Raw genomic sequence first — 15,698 nt, forward strand, 5'->3', positions numbered from 1 at the left:
GAGGACATCATTTAATCGCTTCATAAACAGTCTTTATTTTCCTTGTGGAAGAGACATCCAGGCGACGTGTGCAGCAATAAATTTCCCACTTAAATGACAATCTTTGACCAAACCACCATGCATTGCAATAAACACTTATCCTGCCACTAAATACCTATATTTACACCCACAGCTATATATACATCTCTCCAAGCTGAATGGGATTCACTTACCTGCTGCCTCCGGGCAGGAAATTCGCATTTTAAGAACTTCTGGTCTCATTTATTGTATTGCTTTCTATTCCCACAACATCAGAGGAAAGGCAGCAGAAAAGGGTGGGGGAGCATCTTCTGGTTAAGAAGAAATTTATAAATGTGACAGGAAACATTAAACTCCTATTTTGTCGGACCAGGGGCGATGACATCCCCCATTAGCAGGATTTTTAGAGAGCAAGGTGTTTCTAGGCTCTCCAGATCCCTCTGACAATGGGGATGTATGCACGTCTCCCTTTTCTGGTCCTCTGGTATGCCTACTTTTTTTTTTGAGAGAGAAAATTCCTTCCTTCCCTTCATTTTATTAAAAATTCATCTCTTTTACAGAGAGCGGGGAAGGGGATTAGGATGTGGAAATAGCCAAGCCAGCAGAAATAGCTGCTTGACCAAAGCGACATTGAGTTTCTACTTGGAGTTTTTACTTAGAAATCTGGAATTTTTTTTTTCCTCAACTACTTTTAATAACATTTAAAAAATTTAATCATTCCTCCACATTACTTCCATGTTGCAGGAAAATATTCAGCAAATTCAAGGGAATGCAGCAAAAACCCTCTCAGTTTTCTAATTAATCCCCTGAGAAAACAAGGGAGAAGAAAATGTAACATTATTGAGAAGTTAAAATTCAGGCAGGATTTAAGGGGTGTGTTTTGGAGTCTATGGAAATGACCGGGAAAAACCAAAACAGGTTTGCTTTGGATATTATATAGCTGCATAAAAGCAAACTTTTCTGAAAGGAAAGTCAGCTGTAAAGCTGGGAAAAATCCAAGTAGCTCCCTGGTGTATTTAAGCCAGAGCATAATGTGGTGACATTTTTGAGCCTGAAATGCCTATTGAGCTGTTATTTATACCCCAGTACAATCCCCCTTGCCCAAACCAGCTAATTCTCCAGAAAATTGCAGTTCACAGGACTAAAACTACTTGTGGACTCCTTAGAAGTAGAACAGAGCATCTTTCTTCATCATCCTCCAGGAATAACTCTCCCATACTCCTACTTCTTTGTGGTCTCTAGTCATGAACCCAAAACCCAGCACTTCCTATTGGTAAGCCCAGCCTAGTCCCAACATCTCTTTGTGTCCACCCCTCTGTCACCTCAGCCTGAGGAAAAGCTGCAAAGCTACTCCCATCCCATTATTAATCTTATTTTGCGGTACAAACCAGTGGCTGGCAAACTGGGGCCAAAGGAACAGAGATAGTCCAGCAGTGGGCAACTTATGGTACCCATTTCTCTCCTCCTGAGGCTGGCATGTCCTTAACTTGGGATAGGTATGGACAGGGGCAGGTGGAAATGTGGGTGTTCAGGAGAACCTCCCACCCCTGAGAGGGCAGCAGCACCTCCAGAGAAAGGGAGAACCCCTCAGCACATCTGGAACTGCTCTGGTGCAAGGAGCATCCTGCCAGACTGAGCCCTGCTGGAGCATCCCATGTAAGATACATGGAGTTGGGCAAAGGTGGGATTTCCTGGGACTTGTGAGATGGGACATGTCCAAACTCTAAGAACCAGGTCCCCTCAGGGCTTTGGTAACTGAGGGGATCACAGACACATTTGGTTTAGACCTCATTCTGCTCAGAGCCAAAATGCAGCTCACCCAAATTCAGCCCCAGGTGCAGAGAAACACCTACAGGTTTCCCCACGTTGGACATGCACTCTGAGCCCGAGGTGGTCACACCTGGATGGAGAGCTGTGTGACCTGGCACAGGAGGGTGAGAGACACTGCAGAGGAGGGTTTCTGCTAGGAAAAAGCCTTTGGAAAAGCTTCATTTCCTCTGCCCAGAGCAGTGTTCCAGGGCCATGCAGCGAGGCCGCAGTGCCCTCTAGTGCTGCAAGGCTCCCCTCTGCCACCAAACACTGCCAAACTTCAGAGCTGCAGCATAAACCACCCCTGTCCCTTCCACCTTCCCTCCCTGCTCATCCCAAACCCCTGACTAGTCAATCCAACTGGGCTTTGAGAACATTCCAGTGCCTCCTATCCTGGCAAGCGCAGCAGCCTGGCCCAAATTCTGACCAGCTGACCAGTAGCAGCACCAGGAGCCACTACAAAATAGGATCTCTGCACCCACCAGGTTGGGAAAACACCCCCAGGAATTATGAATCAGCATTGACAACCAAAAGAGTAACAGCAGCCCTGAGAAGTGAGAGCTCACATAATTTTCCACAATCAGGAACCTTCTCTGAGCCGTAATAATGATAATAATAATTATAACAATGACAACAAAAACTGTAATAATGATAATGAGAAAAGTAATAATCATAATAATAAAGTAAAAATGGAAATATCAAAGTTCCTGGCCATTTCTCCAGTGTTTCATTTATGCACTGCATAAGGCTATCAGGCTTATTCATAATAAGGCTATGGTATTAGGAAATTGGATATTAGGAAAGATTTCTTAATGGAAAGGACTGTCAGACCCTGGCACAGCCTGCCCAACAAAGTAGTGGAATTCCCACCCCTGGAGGGATTTAAATGCCATGTGGATGTGGCACCTGAGAACATGGGTCAGTGGTGGCCTTGGCAGTGGTGAGAGAATGGTTGGACTCAGTGATCTTAGAGGTGTTTTCCAACTTCAGTATTTCTCCCATTCTGTGGTATGGAAGACCATCATAATCTGAAAAACCCACTAGAAGATCTTCCCTTTCCTGCACATCTGATAAAAACTTCAGTGTTGATAACCTTCAGGGATCATAGGGACTGTTCTCTGCCAACAGAGCCCAGGCCCATGGAAACCTGTGAGGTGAAGACCTCCATGGGACATTCACAGTCTTGGTCCAGTCCTCTCCAGTGCTCTGGAGATCTCCATGGCCTCGTCTGCCTTCCTTGGCAATAGTGGCCTTAATTCTGCCATGGGAGTGATGCTGGAGGGGCTACAGGTGACCACAGCAGTTTGCCCTCTCTGTCCCAGGCGATGGTCACTGTCAGTTGGGTTAAATGCAATAAAAAAAGGGCCACAGAAAGGCCGTGTCTCGCTGGAAGCCGTGGCAAACCAAAAGCTCCTTACTCAGGAGCAGAGCTCTGACTCCCAATACGTTGTGACCTAAACTCAAGTAAGTCTTGGCTTTTTGACAGGGACTTTCCACAGTGGTTTTAGCTGTTACTGTATTGGAAAGACCCTTGGGATACGGGTTTGTCAGGCAAGAAACCTTCTCTGAAGGCAGTGCTGTGCCCACACACTCTGGGCAGACTCCAGAAGGAAGTGAGTGTAGGGGAAGAAGTAATTCCCCCCTTTTGGGACTCCTAGGGAGACACCCCAACCTTTTAGTAAGTGGTGAACACATAAAGGACATCAGAGAAGACCCCATAAGTGACAGCAGGGACATGGAGCACAAGGGGCACACTCCACATGGACCAGGCCACTCCAGTGGGAGAGGATGACAGGCAGAGGGATCAACCCACTCCAGATCCACCAGCACAGAACAGCCTGCTAGGAGAGGGCCACACTGCTATGAGCTGTGAAAGAAGAGCAGTCTGGGGTGTCTAAGGGGCTGTGTAAAATGAGAACTACCAAGCCTTGCAGTGTAGACAGAGCAGGCAAGAGAGGAGGTGGCAAGGTGACAACTCCATATGGTGATAGTAAATGACACCAAACCACCAGAGACCTATCTGGGGGCTCCAAAGAGACCTGTTCTCCTGCTACCACCTCCCTGGAAGGATCAGTGATCTGCAGGGTTCAAGAACAAGCCTTCACACCAGTGCTGGACACCAATCTCCTCTCCTTGCTTGCAGAGTGACAGCAAAGGTGTTGCTTGCCCATAACCCATCCTCTCCCACGGCACTTGGGTTGGCTCATTTCTCTTTAGGAACCTTCCATATCTGATCAAACTCACATGTGACCTGGTCCATTTCTGCACCCTGAGCTGACAGGGGAAGAACACGGATACCTCAGATGGGAATCATCCAGCCCTTTCTGGACCTTTCCACTGAGGTGCAACAAACCATGTCCCAGTGTGTCCATGCCTCACCTGGGGCAGGAATCCCAAGTGACCAGCCCATGCACAGGTCCCACCTTTACTCCCATGATCTCCACACCGAACTCTAAGGTCTGATTTGGAAATACCTATTGGTGAGAAGGCGTCCCAAGGAAAATAGCAAAGCTGCCTGTGGGTCCCTCAGTTCAGGTGGTTTTCTAGCACCAGGAAAAAAGAAGCATAAAATAAGGCTAAAGGAAGAACCTGCAGCTTGCTTGCTTTTGCTTTCAAACACAGGCATGTGTAAAAAGGAAGAGCTTAAATAACATATATGTTTGCCTAAGCACCTATAGGCTGAACTACAAACTGGATCAGGAATCCTGGTGCTTCTAATCCTGTTTGGACAAAATCAGGAACACTGTGGTGCTAAGAGGAATGTGAACAACTTAGAGTCTGCCTTTCTCCTGAGAAGCTTCTCCCTTGTTTCTCTTCCAACAAGGAAGCTGGATGACGACTGCAGCCAGAAGAGAAACAAGCACTTTATTGTAACTGCAAGCATATGACAAAAAGGGTCAAGAATCAGTAAGGAAACGGAAGGAGATGAGCTGAAGGCAGTAAGATGCCAAACCAAATGATATCAATGCCATCTTCCAAGTTTATCTCATTACAACAATAAAGTCCAACACGCCTTTCAGAAGTGCCACATTTCTACTTCCTAAAACACAAGACAAGGAGCAGCTGGGCAGTGAAGGCAAATTCCCAGCATTCAAAGGAGGGCAAGCCCATTCTGAAGGCAGAGGTCCAGCAAACCGAAAGCCAAAGACTGCAATACACAAGTCCAGAGACCACTTGGGACATGTCCCAAAACTCTCTACTTGTGTCTAGCAGCATTTACAGCACACCCTTGTGACATGCAGCCTCCTGTGTCCTTTGTGAGTTACAGCAGTTCCACAGGAAGGAGCAGGGTGGCTCTTGCTCAGAAAAGCTGTGACTGCCCCATCCCTGGAAGTGTTCAAGGCCAGGCTGGATAAGGCTTGGAGTGACCTCAGAGAGTGGAAGATGTCCCTGCCCATGACAACGGGGTAGGAAGGGGATGAGACTTAAGCTCCCTTCCAACTCAAGCCATTCCATGATCCTGTGATCTTGCAGAACATGACCTCTAGGGTTATTTTCTCTGGTAAGTGTACATTCTGCCAAGGGCTTGCTTGCCAAGGACTCTGAACACTAAATCTGGGACCAGAGTACTTGGATGTGACACATCCAAGACTGAACAACTTCCCAAACGTTTGCCAAAGGGAGCAAAAGCAAAAGGCACTGACTCAGCCCTCCCTGTGACGTCTTCATGACGCCAAGGTGGTTATGTGGTCTCTTTCAACAAAACAGCTGATGTGGAAATGGAGAGGATTATAAAGACTCTTTCTTCACCTGAGCTGTGCCTCCCTATGAAGCAGATGCTCCCTGGTGTGCAGTAAAAAGCAGATCTTATGAATGGAGAACACTTACCTTCAAAACAGTCATTTTTGGCAGCAATGTGGTGAATTAGTGCCCAAATCCTACTGCAAGCTCTTATGAGTAAGGAGAGATGAAGAGGTTATGGCTCATGAGCTGAGCCAAGGCAATGACCTCATGAGCTCCTAGACATGAAGCTTTCAAAAATAAAAACCTATTCACCAGTAAAAACAAGCACCTCAGATGGATTTTGAAAGGATAGCTCATGAGAAAGCTTCAAATTATGAGTTGTGGTGAAGGAATTGTGAAGCCTGTGCATGTCCACGAGATGGCAGAGCACACCATGCTGTGAGAGCATCCCCAAGGACTGGGATGCATGAATTCCAAACAAAAGAAGAGGATCTGGGGAAAGGTTGCTTGGATTTATTTTGTTTTGTTTATTTTCCCACCTTTTAACTGCCAAATAATCATAGGCTTTCCTTGTAATATTTTTGTTACAATACTATAGATAGATTCCAGCAGAAAAACTCATGTATAGGGGGATATTAACACCCAGAACACTCTGCTTAGTCCCCAGAAAACCAGAATATTCTGCTTAATTAGGCACATCTCTGCATGTCTCTGTAGATACCCATTCAGACCTGGCTGTACACTGGAGATTAGTTCTAGATTCATGTCCTATGTCTATCACACCTTAACACCAAAGGCACATAAATCTCCAAGCAACTTGCAAGCAAGACTCCCTACGTCTTTCAAACGTGGTGCTTTTAACCTTTCCATGGCTGCTGAAGAGCATCCCGCAGCTAAACACTTCCATCTGAGTCGTGCTGGAGGATGCTTGGACCATCCCAGTTGTGCTGGAGGATGCTTGGACTGGTTCAGTCACACTGGAGGATGCTCAGACTACCCCAGAGGAGCTAGAGGATGCACAGATTAGCCCCTCCAATGCCTGCTGTAAGTACACTGAGCTCTCACAGTCAGTTTATCTATCACCAACCTGAAAAGCCTCTTCCTCAGGATGCAACACCCATGAACATAACAACCCCATGGGGTGAGGGATTCTCCTTTCACAAGCTCACAAAAGGGAGTATCTTCCCTTATGCCTCCCTCCCCACCCCAGCACTGCTCCACAGAGACATTTAAAACAAGGGATGAGGAGCAGTAAAATCACTGTCAGCACTGCACGGCTGCATCCAAATCCAGTTAACAATGATATGTCAGGATTAAACCAGCTGTCTGCAAGTATTTCACTTGTCCATGTTGAACAAGATAAACCCTCACCCAGAACCACCTGGGTCCTAGCTCCCACAGATATATATGACTGCCTGTACATGCCAAGGTAAGCATGTCTGCAAATTAATGCAGCACTGCACGAGTCTGCCTGAGGCGCAAACAAAGCATCAAATCCAACATTCCCACTAGGTCTTCTAGCTTAGAGATGTCACACTAATAATTAAGCCAGATACTAATGTATATATTGGAATGAATTCATTGTATTCAATGTACTCTGAGGACATAATGAAATGATAACCAGACCAGGAGGACTTGGCTTATTTAACAGCTGTTGATTAAAACCCTCTTGAAGGTAATCAGCTCCTCACACCAAAAATGGTTTGATTCTTCATTTCCAATTATTCCCCAGGGAAACTAACCTTATTTTGCAGAATTAATGGGGTTTGTATCTGCTGAACCTGATGTTTTTTCCCTGTGACCTAAAGTCCAGACATACCAAACATGGAAGAGACTGAGCAGGAAGCAGCTGCAGGCAGTGCTCCTCCCTGCCAAAGTCAGCTGCCCTTCTCCACTCCTTCATGTACTCAGTGCCAAATAGCTCACCCAAAAGAAACAGTAAGGCAGATTGTCACATGGTCTGCAGGATGAGCAAAGCTTTTCCTCACATGATGTGTGAGCAAGAAGCCCGGCTGTTGGAATCCGAAATGCAGGCAACTCTCAGGACTTTGGGCCTGTAAGCCAAAGCTTAGAATTAAACACAGGATTTGATGTGAGACCTTGGAAAAGGCTCCCAAACTTAAGTACTAAAAGCAAGAATGCAGATTTATAGTTTAAGGCAGACACGTTAAGCTAAGTAGAAGAAAGTTTAGAGTTTTAGAGTTTAAGATATAGAAAAAATAAAAGTAGTTATGGAGGTGAACAAGGAGTTTAGAATGCACTGCTGTAGGTTTGTGTGCCATAACATGATTGGCTAAGAAAGATCACACTGTAGCATGAGTCCATAAGATGAAATATCTAAGGATTAGGTCAAAAGCATAAATAACCTTGTTAGCAGTGTTTTATTAGTTAATAAATGTTTAAAAGTTCTTTTAACTAGAGGTCTTGTGACCTTCTGAACCATGCAGTGAAGATGTGAGCCGAACTCACCCTTCCTATGTAAAAGATGTAAATGTAATGCCTATGTAAAAGATTAAAAAAAAAAATCGCACCATCTAAAGCAACTCAGAGGTTCCATCTCTAATTCATTCAAAATTCCCACACCTGGTGAGCTCTTGGCTCCACACTGGAAAGGGCAACACCACCACAGCACACAAGATGTTTTCATCCTTGCCTCTGGAGGCAAAGAGGTTTCAGCAAAAACACACTGAGCAGCCTCTGAAACTTGCCTAGCTCAGGGAACTCAGCTCCTTTGAGGACTAGGGCTCTGTAAAATGGAAAACTATATGATGCTGACAAATTGACTTTTTCAACCTGTCTTCTGAACTCAAAGGTCTCATCCTGCTATTCCCCAACATCCAGACTTCAGAAGTCATTTAACCAGAACTGCCAAAACTGCAAAGAGAGATCTGGGGAAAGAATATGCTGGAGAAAACACACATGTGGATTACCATTGCATGCAAACATGGGCACTGCCCCAGAGGGGCCATAACTGGGTCAGCACACAGGCACTGCTGGCTTCCTGGCAGCAATTTATTTTGGAGTTGTCAGGAGGGGTTGATGCTCTTCAGAATCTCCTTTTCTTCAATATATGAGTGCTGTGCACAACCACATACATACACATAAACATATCTACGTATATACTGCCCTCAGTGTATCACCTCCCAACAAAGTCTGTGTGGTAACTGCCCTTGCCCAGCACTAACACCTGAAACCACAGGCACAAATCTCCATCCCAGCCCTTAAAGGACCACAGCCCAGCAGCTTGCCCAGTCCTGAAGAGGTTTCCTAACGGAACATAAGGCAAGGAAGGTGCTGCTGCTGGTCCCCACCATGGTAGAGGCAGATACCCTCATCACCTACCTGCCACACTGGAAGGACTTTCTCTATGTCATTCAAGTTGATGCTGTCACCATCCTCGTATTTCCCCTTTCCAAGCCTGTAACAAGAGGAAAACAAAACAAAAACACGTGAAAACTCATTGGAGAGACAGTTAATTTTCTATTACAACACAAGGGGAATATCAGTTGTTACTGCAAAGGCCTCTCATGGAAACAAAGAGGCTCTCTCTGGAGCAAGTGTGCTGTGCCACCAAAACACTCCCACGCAGGCGTAAAGCTGTTAATACAAAATTAAATGCTTTGCTCAGTCCTCTCCACCTGCACCATCTGCCACAAATTGCAAACACTTTTGGTAGTAGCAGCAGTGAGAAAAGCAAAGGCAGTCCTGAGCCCAGGGTGACTTGATTTGCAGACCGAGTAAAACTGAAAGCACAGCCCACCTGGACAGCAGAAATGGGAGCTCAAAGAAAGTAATGAAAAATGTTTCCTTTGAAGCACTGCTCATTTGCTGGTCTCCATGGGAGCTCCAGCTCCCCTGATGAGAAAGGTGTTGAAAATCAGCAAACACACACCTCAGACAGGAAGCAGCAATCAATATAAATATAAACAGACAATTTGAAAGACAAAGAAATTGGGATGAGAAGTCAAGCACTCACACATCATACACAGAAGTGGAAACTGAAGGACTTTCTTGGAATAAGAAAGTAAAAACAATTCCAAGATAATTACTAGCTGGATGCTAAGAGTTTGTGATGATACAGAAAAAGAAAGAAATGGTCAGTAATTATCATCTTTCTACATCCACAAACAGATATTATCTTTATTATGCAAGAGCGATAAAATATTTTTTTTTGTCAGTTAGAAGTAAGAGATTGTTAACTAAGTTACAGTAGAGACTTAGGTAGCAGGTAACCTAGGTAATCAGTGCCTAGAAGTCAGAGAAAAACAGATCTTGGATTCAAAGACAATGGAAGGAAAAAATCAAGAAAAATGGCACATGCTGAAGTACAAGGCTTGAAAACTAGGAAGCTGAAGGAAAGCAATTTAATTAACATTAATCAACTTGAGTACCCTGGTTTAGTAAAAGGTGTCTCTGCCCATGGCAGGGGGGTTGGACTAGATGATCATGAAGATCCCTTCCAACCCAAACCATTCTGTGATTCTGCATTTATTGGAAATCAGAGGTATTCCACAACTGACTTTCCATCATAGTTGAAATGCTGACTTTGACTTACAAAAGCAAAAATATAGTATGCATACATATCCAAAAACATACATCTGAAAAAATATTTATATATATGTATTTATATAGATGAGAAATCACATCACACATCTGGGGACAAGCAGTGCCAGCTGCAAGTGCAGAACACAAGTGTATTGCAGGAAAAGGTCATCTGAAAAGAGTGGGGACCATCCCGGGCTGAACTTCTGATGCTGAACTATGGCAAAAAGGCAGGTGATGAAGAGGAGGCAGGGATTAGGGGGATGAAGGCAGCTTTCCTCTGGAGACAGCATGGCTGAGCCCCAGCTACAGGGCCACAGGCATCCCTGGCAGTCATGTTTCAAAGAGGCAGTAGAGAAATTCCTTAGAGTACCTGAAAAACTCATGTGATACATGTGCTTGGGAGGCACCTGGAATGAAAAGAAAATACCAGCTACAAAAGGATGTTTGATCTGGGAGAGCATAAGCAGAGCAAGAGCTAATTCTGGAAATTAAAGCCAGATGAATTCAGGTCAGAAACATGGTACAGTTCCCTGATTTTCTTAACTGTTCCACTTGTGATTATTCAGCATGCCACCAAACAGTATCTTCCAATAAAAGCAGGTATCTCCCTGGAGGAAAATGCTTCACCCAACCAAAAGTCACTTCAGGTCACACAACTAGATGCAACTACATGGTCAGTTTTGGGCAACAGATCAGTCTAAGGAATAAAATGGTTCTTTTAGTGTAGAAAACACACACTGAACAGCACAGTCCTTTTTTTTTATTCCCCCTATTATTTTTTTCACTGCCCAGCTAGATTTTTAAAAAAAGCTTCCCATTCAAGCAAGAGGGAAAAATGCCTAGCTAGCAGGTGGAGATTCATGGAGGCTCAGCAAGCTGAATCTCGGCACAGATTCACCATGGAGAACTCATGAATGCACAACACAGTCAGCTTTAGAAATTAAAAAATAGGAACAATTTTGTCTTTTTTTGTGCTTCATCTGTCCTAGATGGGTTACTTACATGGCATGCATTTTGAGACATGCACCATTTTGTGCTGATAGCATCTGCTTAACTTTTCTGCATAGACACTAATTTTTACTCCACTTTTACAGCTGTAGTATTTAAGAGTGATTAAATATCTCACCTCCACATTGTCTCCTCTACCTGTTTGCAATGTAGGCATTCACATAAAACAGGAACCAGAAGAAAAACACAACAACCCTGCTCCTTCCTCCCTGCACATAGCAGCTGTCACTGACAGGATCACCTGGCAAGTGCCATCAACCATGAAGCATATTATATCTTCTTTTACAGAGGAAGCACATTATATCTTATTTTTACGAGGGTGCCCCTTCATCTCATGTTTCAAACTCATCTGAAAAAATGGGATTGAACTTGACTAAGAGACTTAGTGACTTAGAAATTTAGTGTCACGTTGTTTCAAATGTTCTGAAAATTGCTCTTTACAAACCTGCAGTATACCTTATTTTCAGAGTAGGAAAAAAGGTTGTCTGAGTCTTCCTGTCCCTGTATGGCAGAGGAGCCTACTGCAGATGCTGAGCCTGGGCTGGTAAGGGATTTCTGGCCTGGCTGGATGTTTTTAATTGTTTCAAATCAACTGTTCTAATAACAATTCTAAACTTGTCTTCTAAACAAGATGTGCAGACCAGGCATATGGCACTGGCCAGTACTTTGGCAAAACCAAATTATCAGCAGAAAAAATGTCTCCAAAAGAAGATTTCCATCCCTGCAAACAATATAGCAGTGATGGAACATCAGCTGCAACCCCATCTTTTAGACCCGTTCTAATTTTTTTCCTTCCTCTATGCTCTGAGTGATAGAATGAGGAAATACTATCTATAGAATCATAGAATTGTTATGGCTGGAAAAGACCTCTAGAAGCACCAAGTCCAAGCATTCCCTTGGCCCTGCCAAGGCCCCACTGACCAATGTCTCCAAGTGCCACATCCACATGTTTTTTAAATCTCTCCAGAGACGGTGACTCCACCCCTACCCTGGGCAGCTCTGTCAGGGCTGGACAACGCTTTCCATGAAGAAACTATTCCTAACATCCAACCTACACCTCCCCTGATGCGACGTGAGGCCTTTACCTCTTATCCTGCCATTTGTTACAGGGGAGAAGAGCCCAAACCCCACCTAACTGCACCCTCCTGTCTGGGAGTGATTGTTTCTCCATCTGCAGAGATCCTGCAGGAAAATGGTGATACCCATCTAAGCAACACTGGTGAGCCGCTTGGTGCCAGCACACATTTATTTATTTGGTTTGACCAACCAACAACCAGTAAGGAATCCAGAAATACCAGGGAAGCCTGTTGAGGCTGTCACAACCAAAGGGAGCTGTTGAATGTTTTCACAGTTTTATGAAACACATTGATGCTCTCTCCTTCCCTGAACTCTTGCTGGGAAGAACAGTGTCATTCACAGGAACTGTAACCAGGTCAGCACTAAGCCAGGATCTTTCCTCCATTATCCAGAGATGTTTAAATTTAGACCATCAGGATCTAGGAGACTTGGATCCAGAGTTATTTAAACACTGAGATCTATCAGGCAATGCAAAAATACAGAGAACAACTCTGTTCCATCTCAGAACTGGATGACAGAGGAGCCAGACAGACTGATCATGGCATTCTCAAACTCTCAAAATAGTCCAGTGCCTCTTCCCATGTCCTCGATGTGAGGTGCCACCAAGCCAAAGTTCCTAGAGCAAGGGAGAAGTTAGAGACCTTCCTGGAGAGCACAGTATTGCAGACACAGCACTCACCCTTCTCTGTCTATGTGAGGCAATGGGTGTTTGGAGGTGTTTCGCAGCTTTCTGTGAAACTGGGTGAAATCTAGTTTTTCAGGCTGCAAGTCCCACGTTGCACCACTAGGAGAGAAAAACGGAAAAACAGATAAAGGAAGTCCACTGCTAATTAAACATCACTGAGCTGAAGAGCAGAAGGCACATTCGAGCCTGCAGACAAGGAAAGCTGGCATTTCTGGAAGCACCCCTCCCCACTCCCTGCTGCAGAGCACATGGATGTGAGCCTCCAATCTTCACACTGATGCATCTCTTTTCATTTTTTCTTGTTTTTTAGGTATGCTAAACTCTTGAGACTTTACCTAAGCCTCTAATTTTGATACAGAAGACACCCTGCAAAATATACTCGCTCTCTGTACCAAGAAAGTATTGCAACAGGTCCATGAAATGATGCTCTCTCTGATCCTGCACAACCTGTCTGCTCCAGTGACTCAACACCTGCAAATTATGCATAAAACTGGACAGGAAGGATATTTCACTGCTTTCACTGAGACAGCAGCTGAAGAGTTCTTCAAAGCAGCTAAGAAGCCAACACATAATGGTACCTCCAACTAATGGGAGAGTAAAAATCCTACTCAAGAGTTGACCCAAGTCTTGCCTGTGCGGCTCTGGGGTGACTACAAGTAATTGTACTGGTATTGGTTTCAGGTGTTTGGACTGCAAACCCATCCAGTGGCCTCTCCAAAGCACACATCTATTTAAAGGGATGCTTTAAATAGACCGTGCTTGGTGACACAGGCTAAATGGGGATGGGGAGAAAGAGGAGCAGTGATGTCAGTACTACCAGAGTACTACTCTCTGGTGCCTGGGTACCAGCAGGATGGACATACTGGAGAGGGCTAAAACAAGGCAGGGTCCATCTTAAGAGTCCAACTTTCTCTTAAAGTATTTTAAAACCAGCTTACCTGAAGGAGTCAAAGGTGTTGGCAGCCCAGATGTCTGTGCCCAGCATGTCAAGGTTGCTCTCCTTGTTGCCATTCTAGGAAAGATGGAAAGGTGGTTACTTGTCGGGAGGCACATGGAGCTATCCTGACCAGGGCACAGCCTCTCCCACCAGCCACGGAGATGTCTTGGCTCTGCAGAAGGGATCCTGTGTTCCTGTGTGAATCCACACAATGCAGAGACCCCTCACCTGCTGCAGAAGTGCTCCATGAAGGCAAGGAGTGACACTTTCAGCCTCAGGGACACAGTGCTGTGCACAACATGGAGCAGACATTGCACAAGCCCAGCTCTGACTCCAGCCCTGTCCTCCTGCCCCATGTCCACAACTACAATCCACCAAAGTCCAGGAGGCAGGCTGAGATTCACAAAATCACAGAACTATTAAGGTTGGAAAAGATCTCCAAGACTGAGTCTAACCTGTGCTCGATCCTCCTTTGTCACCCAGCCAAGATGAACTCGAACACTTGAACATTTCCAGGGATGAGGACTCCACCAATGCCCTGGGCAGCCTGCTCCAATGCTTAATAATCCTTTCTGTGACAAAATTCCTCCTGATGCCAAATCTGAGCCTGCCCTAGCCCAGCCTGAGGCCATTCCCTCGCTTTCTGTCCCTGTTCCCTGGGAGCAGAGCTGTCCCCCTGGCTGTCCCCTCCTTGAATTTTCCTGTGCAGTCAGTTGCTTTTGTCAAAATGGACAACCCAAAGCACTAGCATCTAAAGCAAAGACCTCACATATGTTATTTAAAGCCCCTTCACAGTCATCAGCCCTCACATGTCCTTCCTGCACAAAGAGGGCTGCCCCCTCCACCCTTTACACGTGAAGTATAGCAGGTTGGATTGAAGGCATTGCACATAAGGAGTCCATATTAACAAATTTTCCCCTCAACATTTCTTATTCAGATTACTCATAATCTTGCACATATTCAGATTATTTAAGCAACTCAGTCCAAATGGTCCCACTCTGGCAAAACACAAGCTAGAGAAGGTGGATTCCATCTCTTTCCCATCATATAGCTTCTGTCATTTTCAAGTATTATTAATATTAACCAAGACATTAGAAACTCATAAAAAATGTGACCATTTCTTAATGAAGTCCCAGAGCTCAGTCTGCTCACAAATTGAGCAACACTTTCCCAACCAATGTCAGGGACACATGTCCTTGGTGAACAGATGGTTACACTGTGCAGTCATTTCCAGCACAACTAATTTAGACACCAGAAACTCCAAACACAGACACACTGCTCCCTTTTTAGTCTCCTCCAAGGGGTTTATGGATTATGATTTTAACCCCTGGGGATCTGCAAGTTGACACGTCTCTGCTCAGAAACAAATTACCAGAAATACATAACTTCCGTGCTAAGTTACAGAAGATGAGCTTTTTATTTTAGGCAAATGCAAGCACGATTTTCTCCCACCAAGGAGAAGAATTAGTTTCTTAAATCCTTACAAGCATCCAAATGCTGTATAATGGAAGCACATGTGTGCAGGTTATCATAGCTGACACACAGAGAAGAGACAAATCCATTTCAGGTGGTCAGGTGGTCAAGCAGGTCCAAGGCAGCAATTGGACACTCTCATCCAAACCTGGTGCTCCTAGATGTCCCCACAACCTCTTGGAGACACTCCAAGCATCAGCCAGACTGCACAAAGATGGCGCCAGGGCCCAGTGATAACACACCTTGTCATTAAGTCGTGAGTCACTGTGGTTATTTCAAGACATCCTTTTGGTCTTCTGTGACCTGTCCTTAGAACCAGTTTTTGTGTCGGCTCACAGGACAGGGAGCAGCCTTGCAGCCCTGTGCTGCAGGGAGCTTACTAAAATGCTCACAGCACAATGCCAAGACTTAATAATAAGACTTCAAAAAGCCAGTTCTCAAATCCAGGTACAAAAAAAAAAA

General features: G+C 44.9%; 1 protein-coding gene across 3 annotated transcripts in view; it reads right to left on the reverse strand.

Annotated features, from left to right (window-relative positions):
• Positions 1 to 15,698, reverse strand: part of CTIF (cap binding complex dependent translation initiation factor) — a 148,108-nt gene that overhangs the window by 86,663 nt on the left and 45,747 nt on the right. For all 3 annotated transcript variants that reach the window (XM_021535536.2, XM_021535535.2, XM_021535537.2), the window contains exons 4-6: positions 13,765 to 13,838; positions 12,821 to 12,925; positions 8,854 to 8,929 (exon numbers count right to left, since the gene is read on the reverse strand). In XM_021535536.2, the coding sequence (XP_021391211.2) occupies positions 8,854 to 8,929; positions 12,821 to 12,925; positions 13,765 to 13,838 (255 nt within the window). The remainder of the gene's footprint in view (positions 1 to 8,853; positions 8,930 to 12,820; positions 12,926 to 13,764; positions 13,839 to 15,698) is intronic.

This window comes from Lonchura striata, chromosome Z, assembly GCF_046129695.1.
Source record: "Lonchura striata isolate bLonStr1 chromosome Z, bLonStr1.mat, whole genome shotgun sequence".
NCBI lineage: Eukaryota > Metazoa > Chordata > Aves > Passeriformes > Estrildidae > Lonchura > Lonchura striata.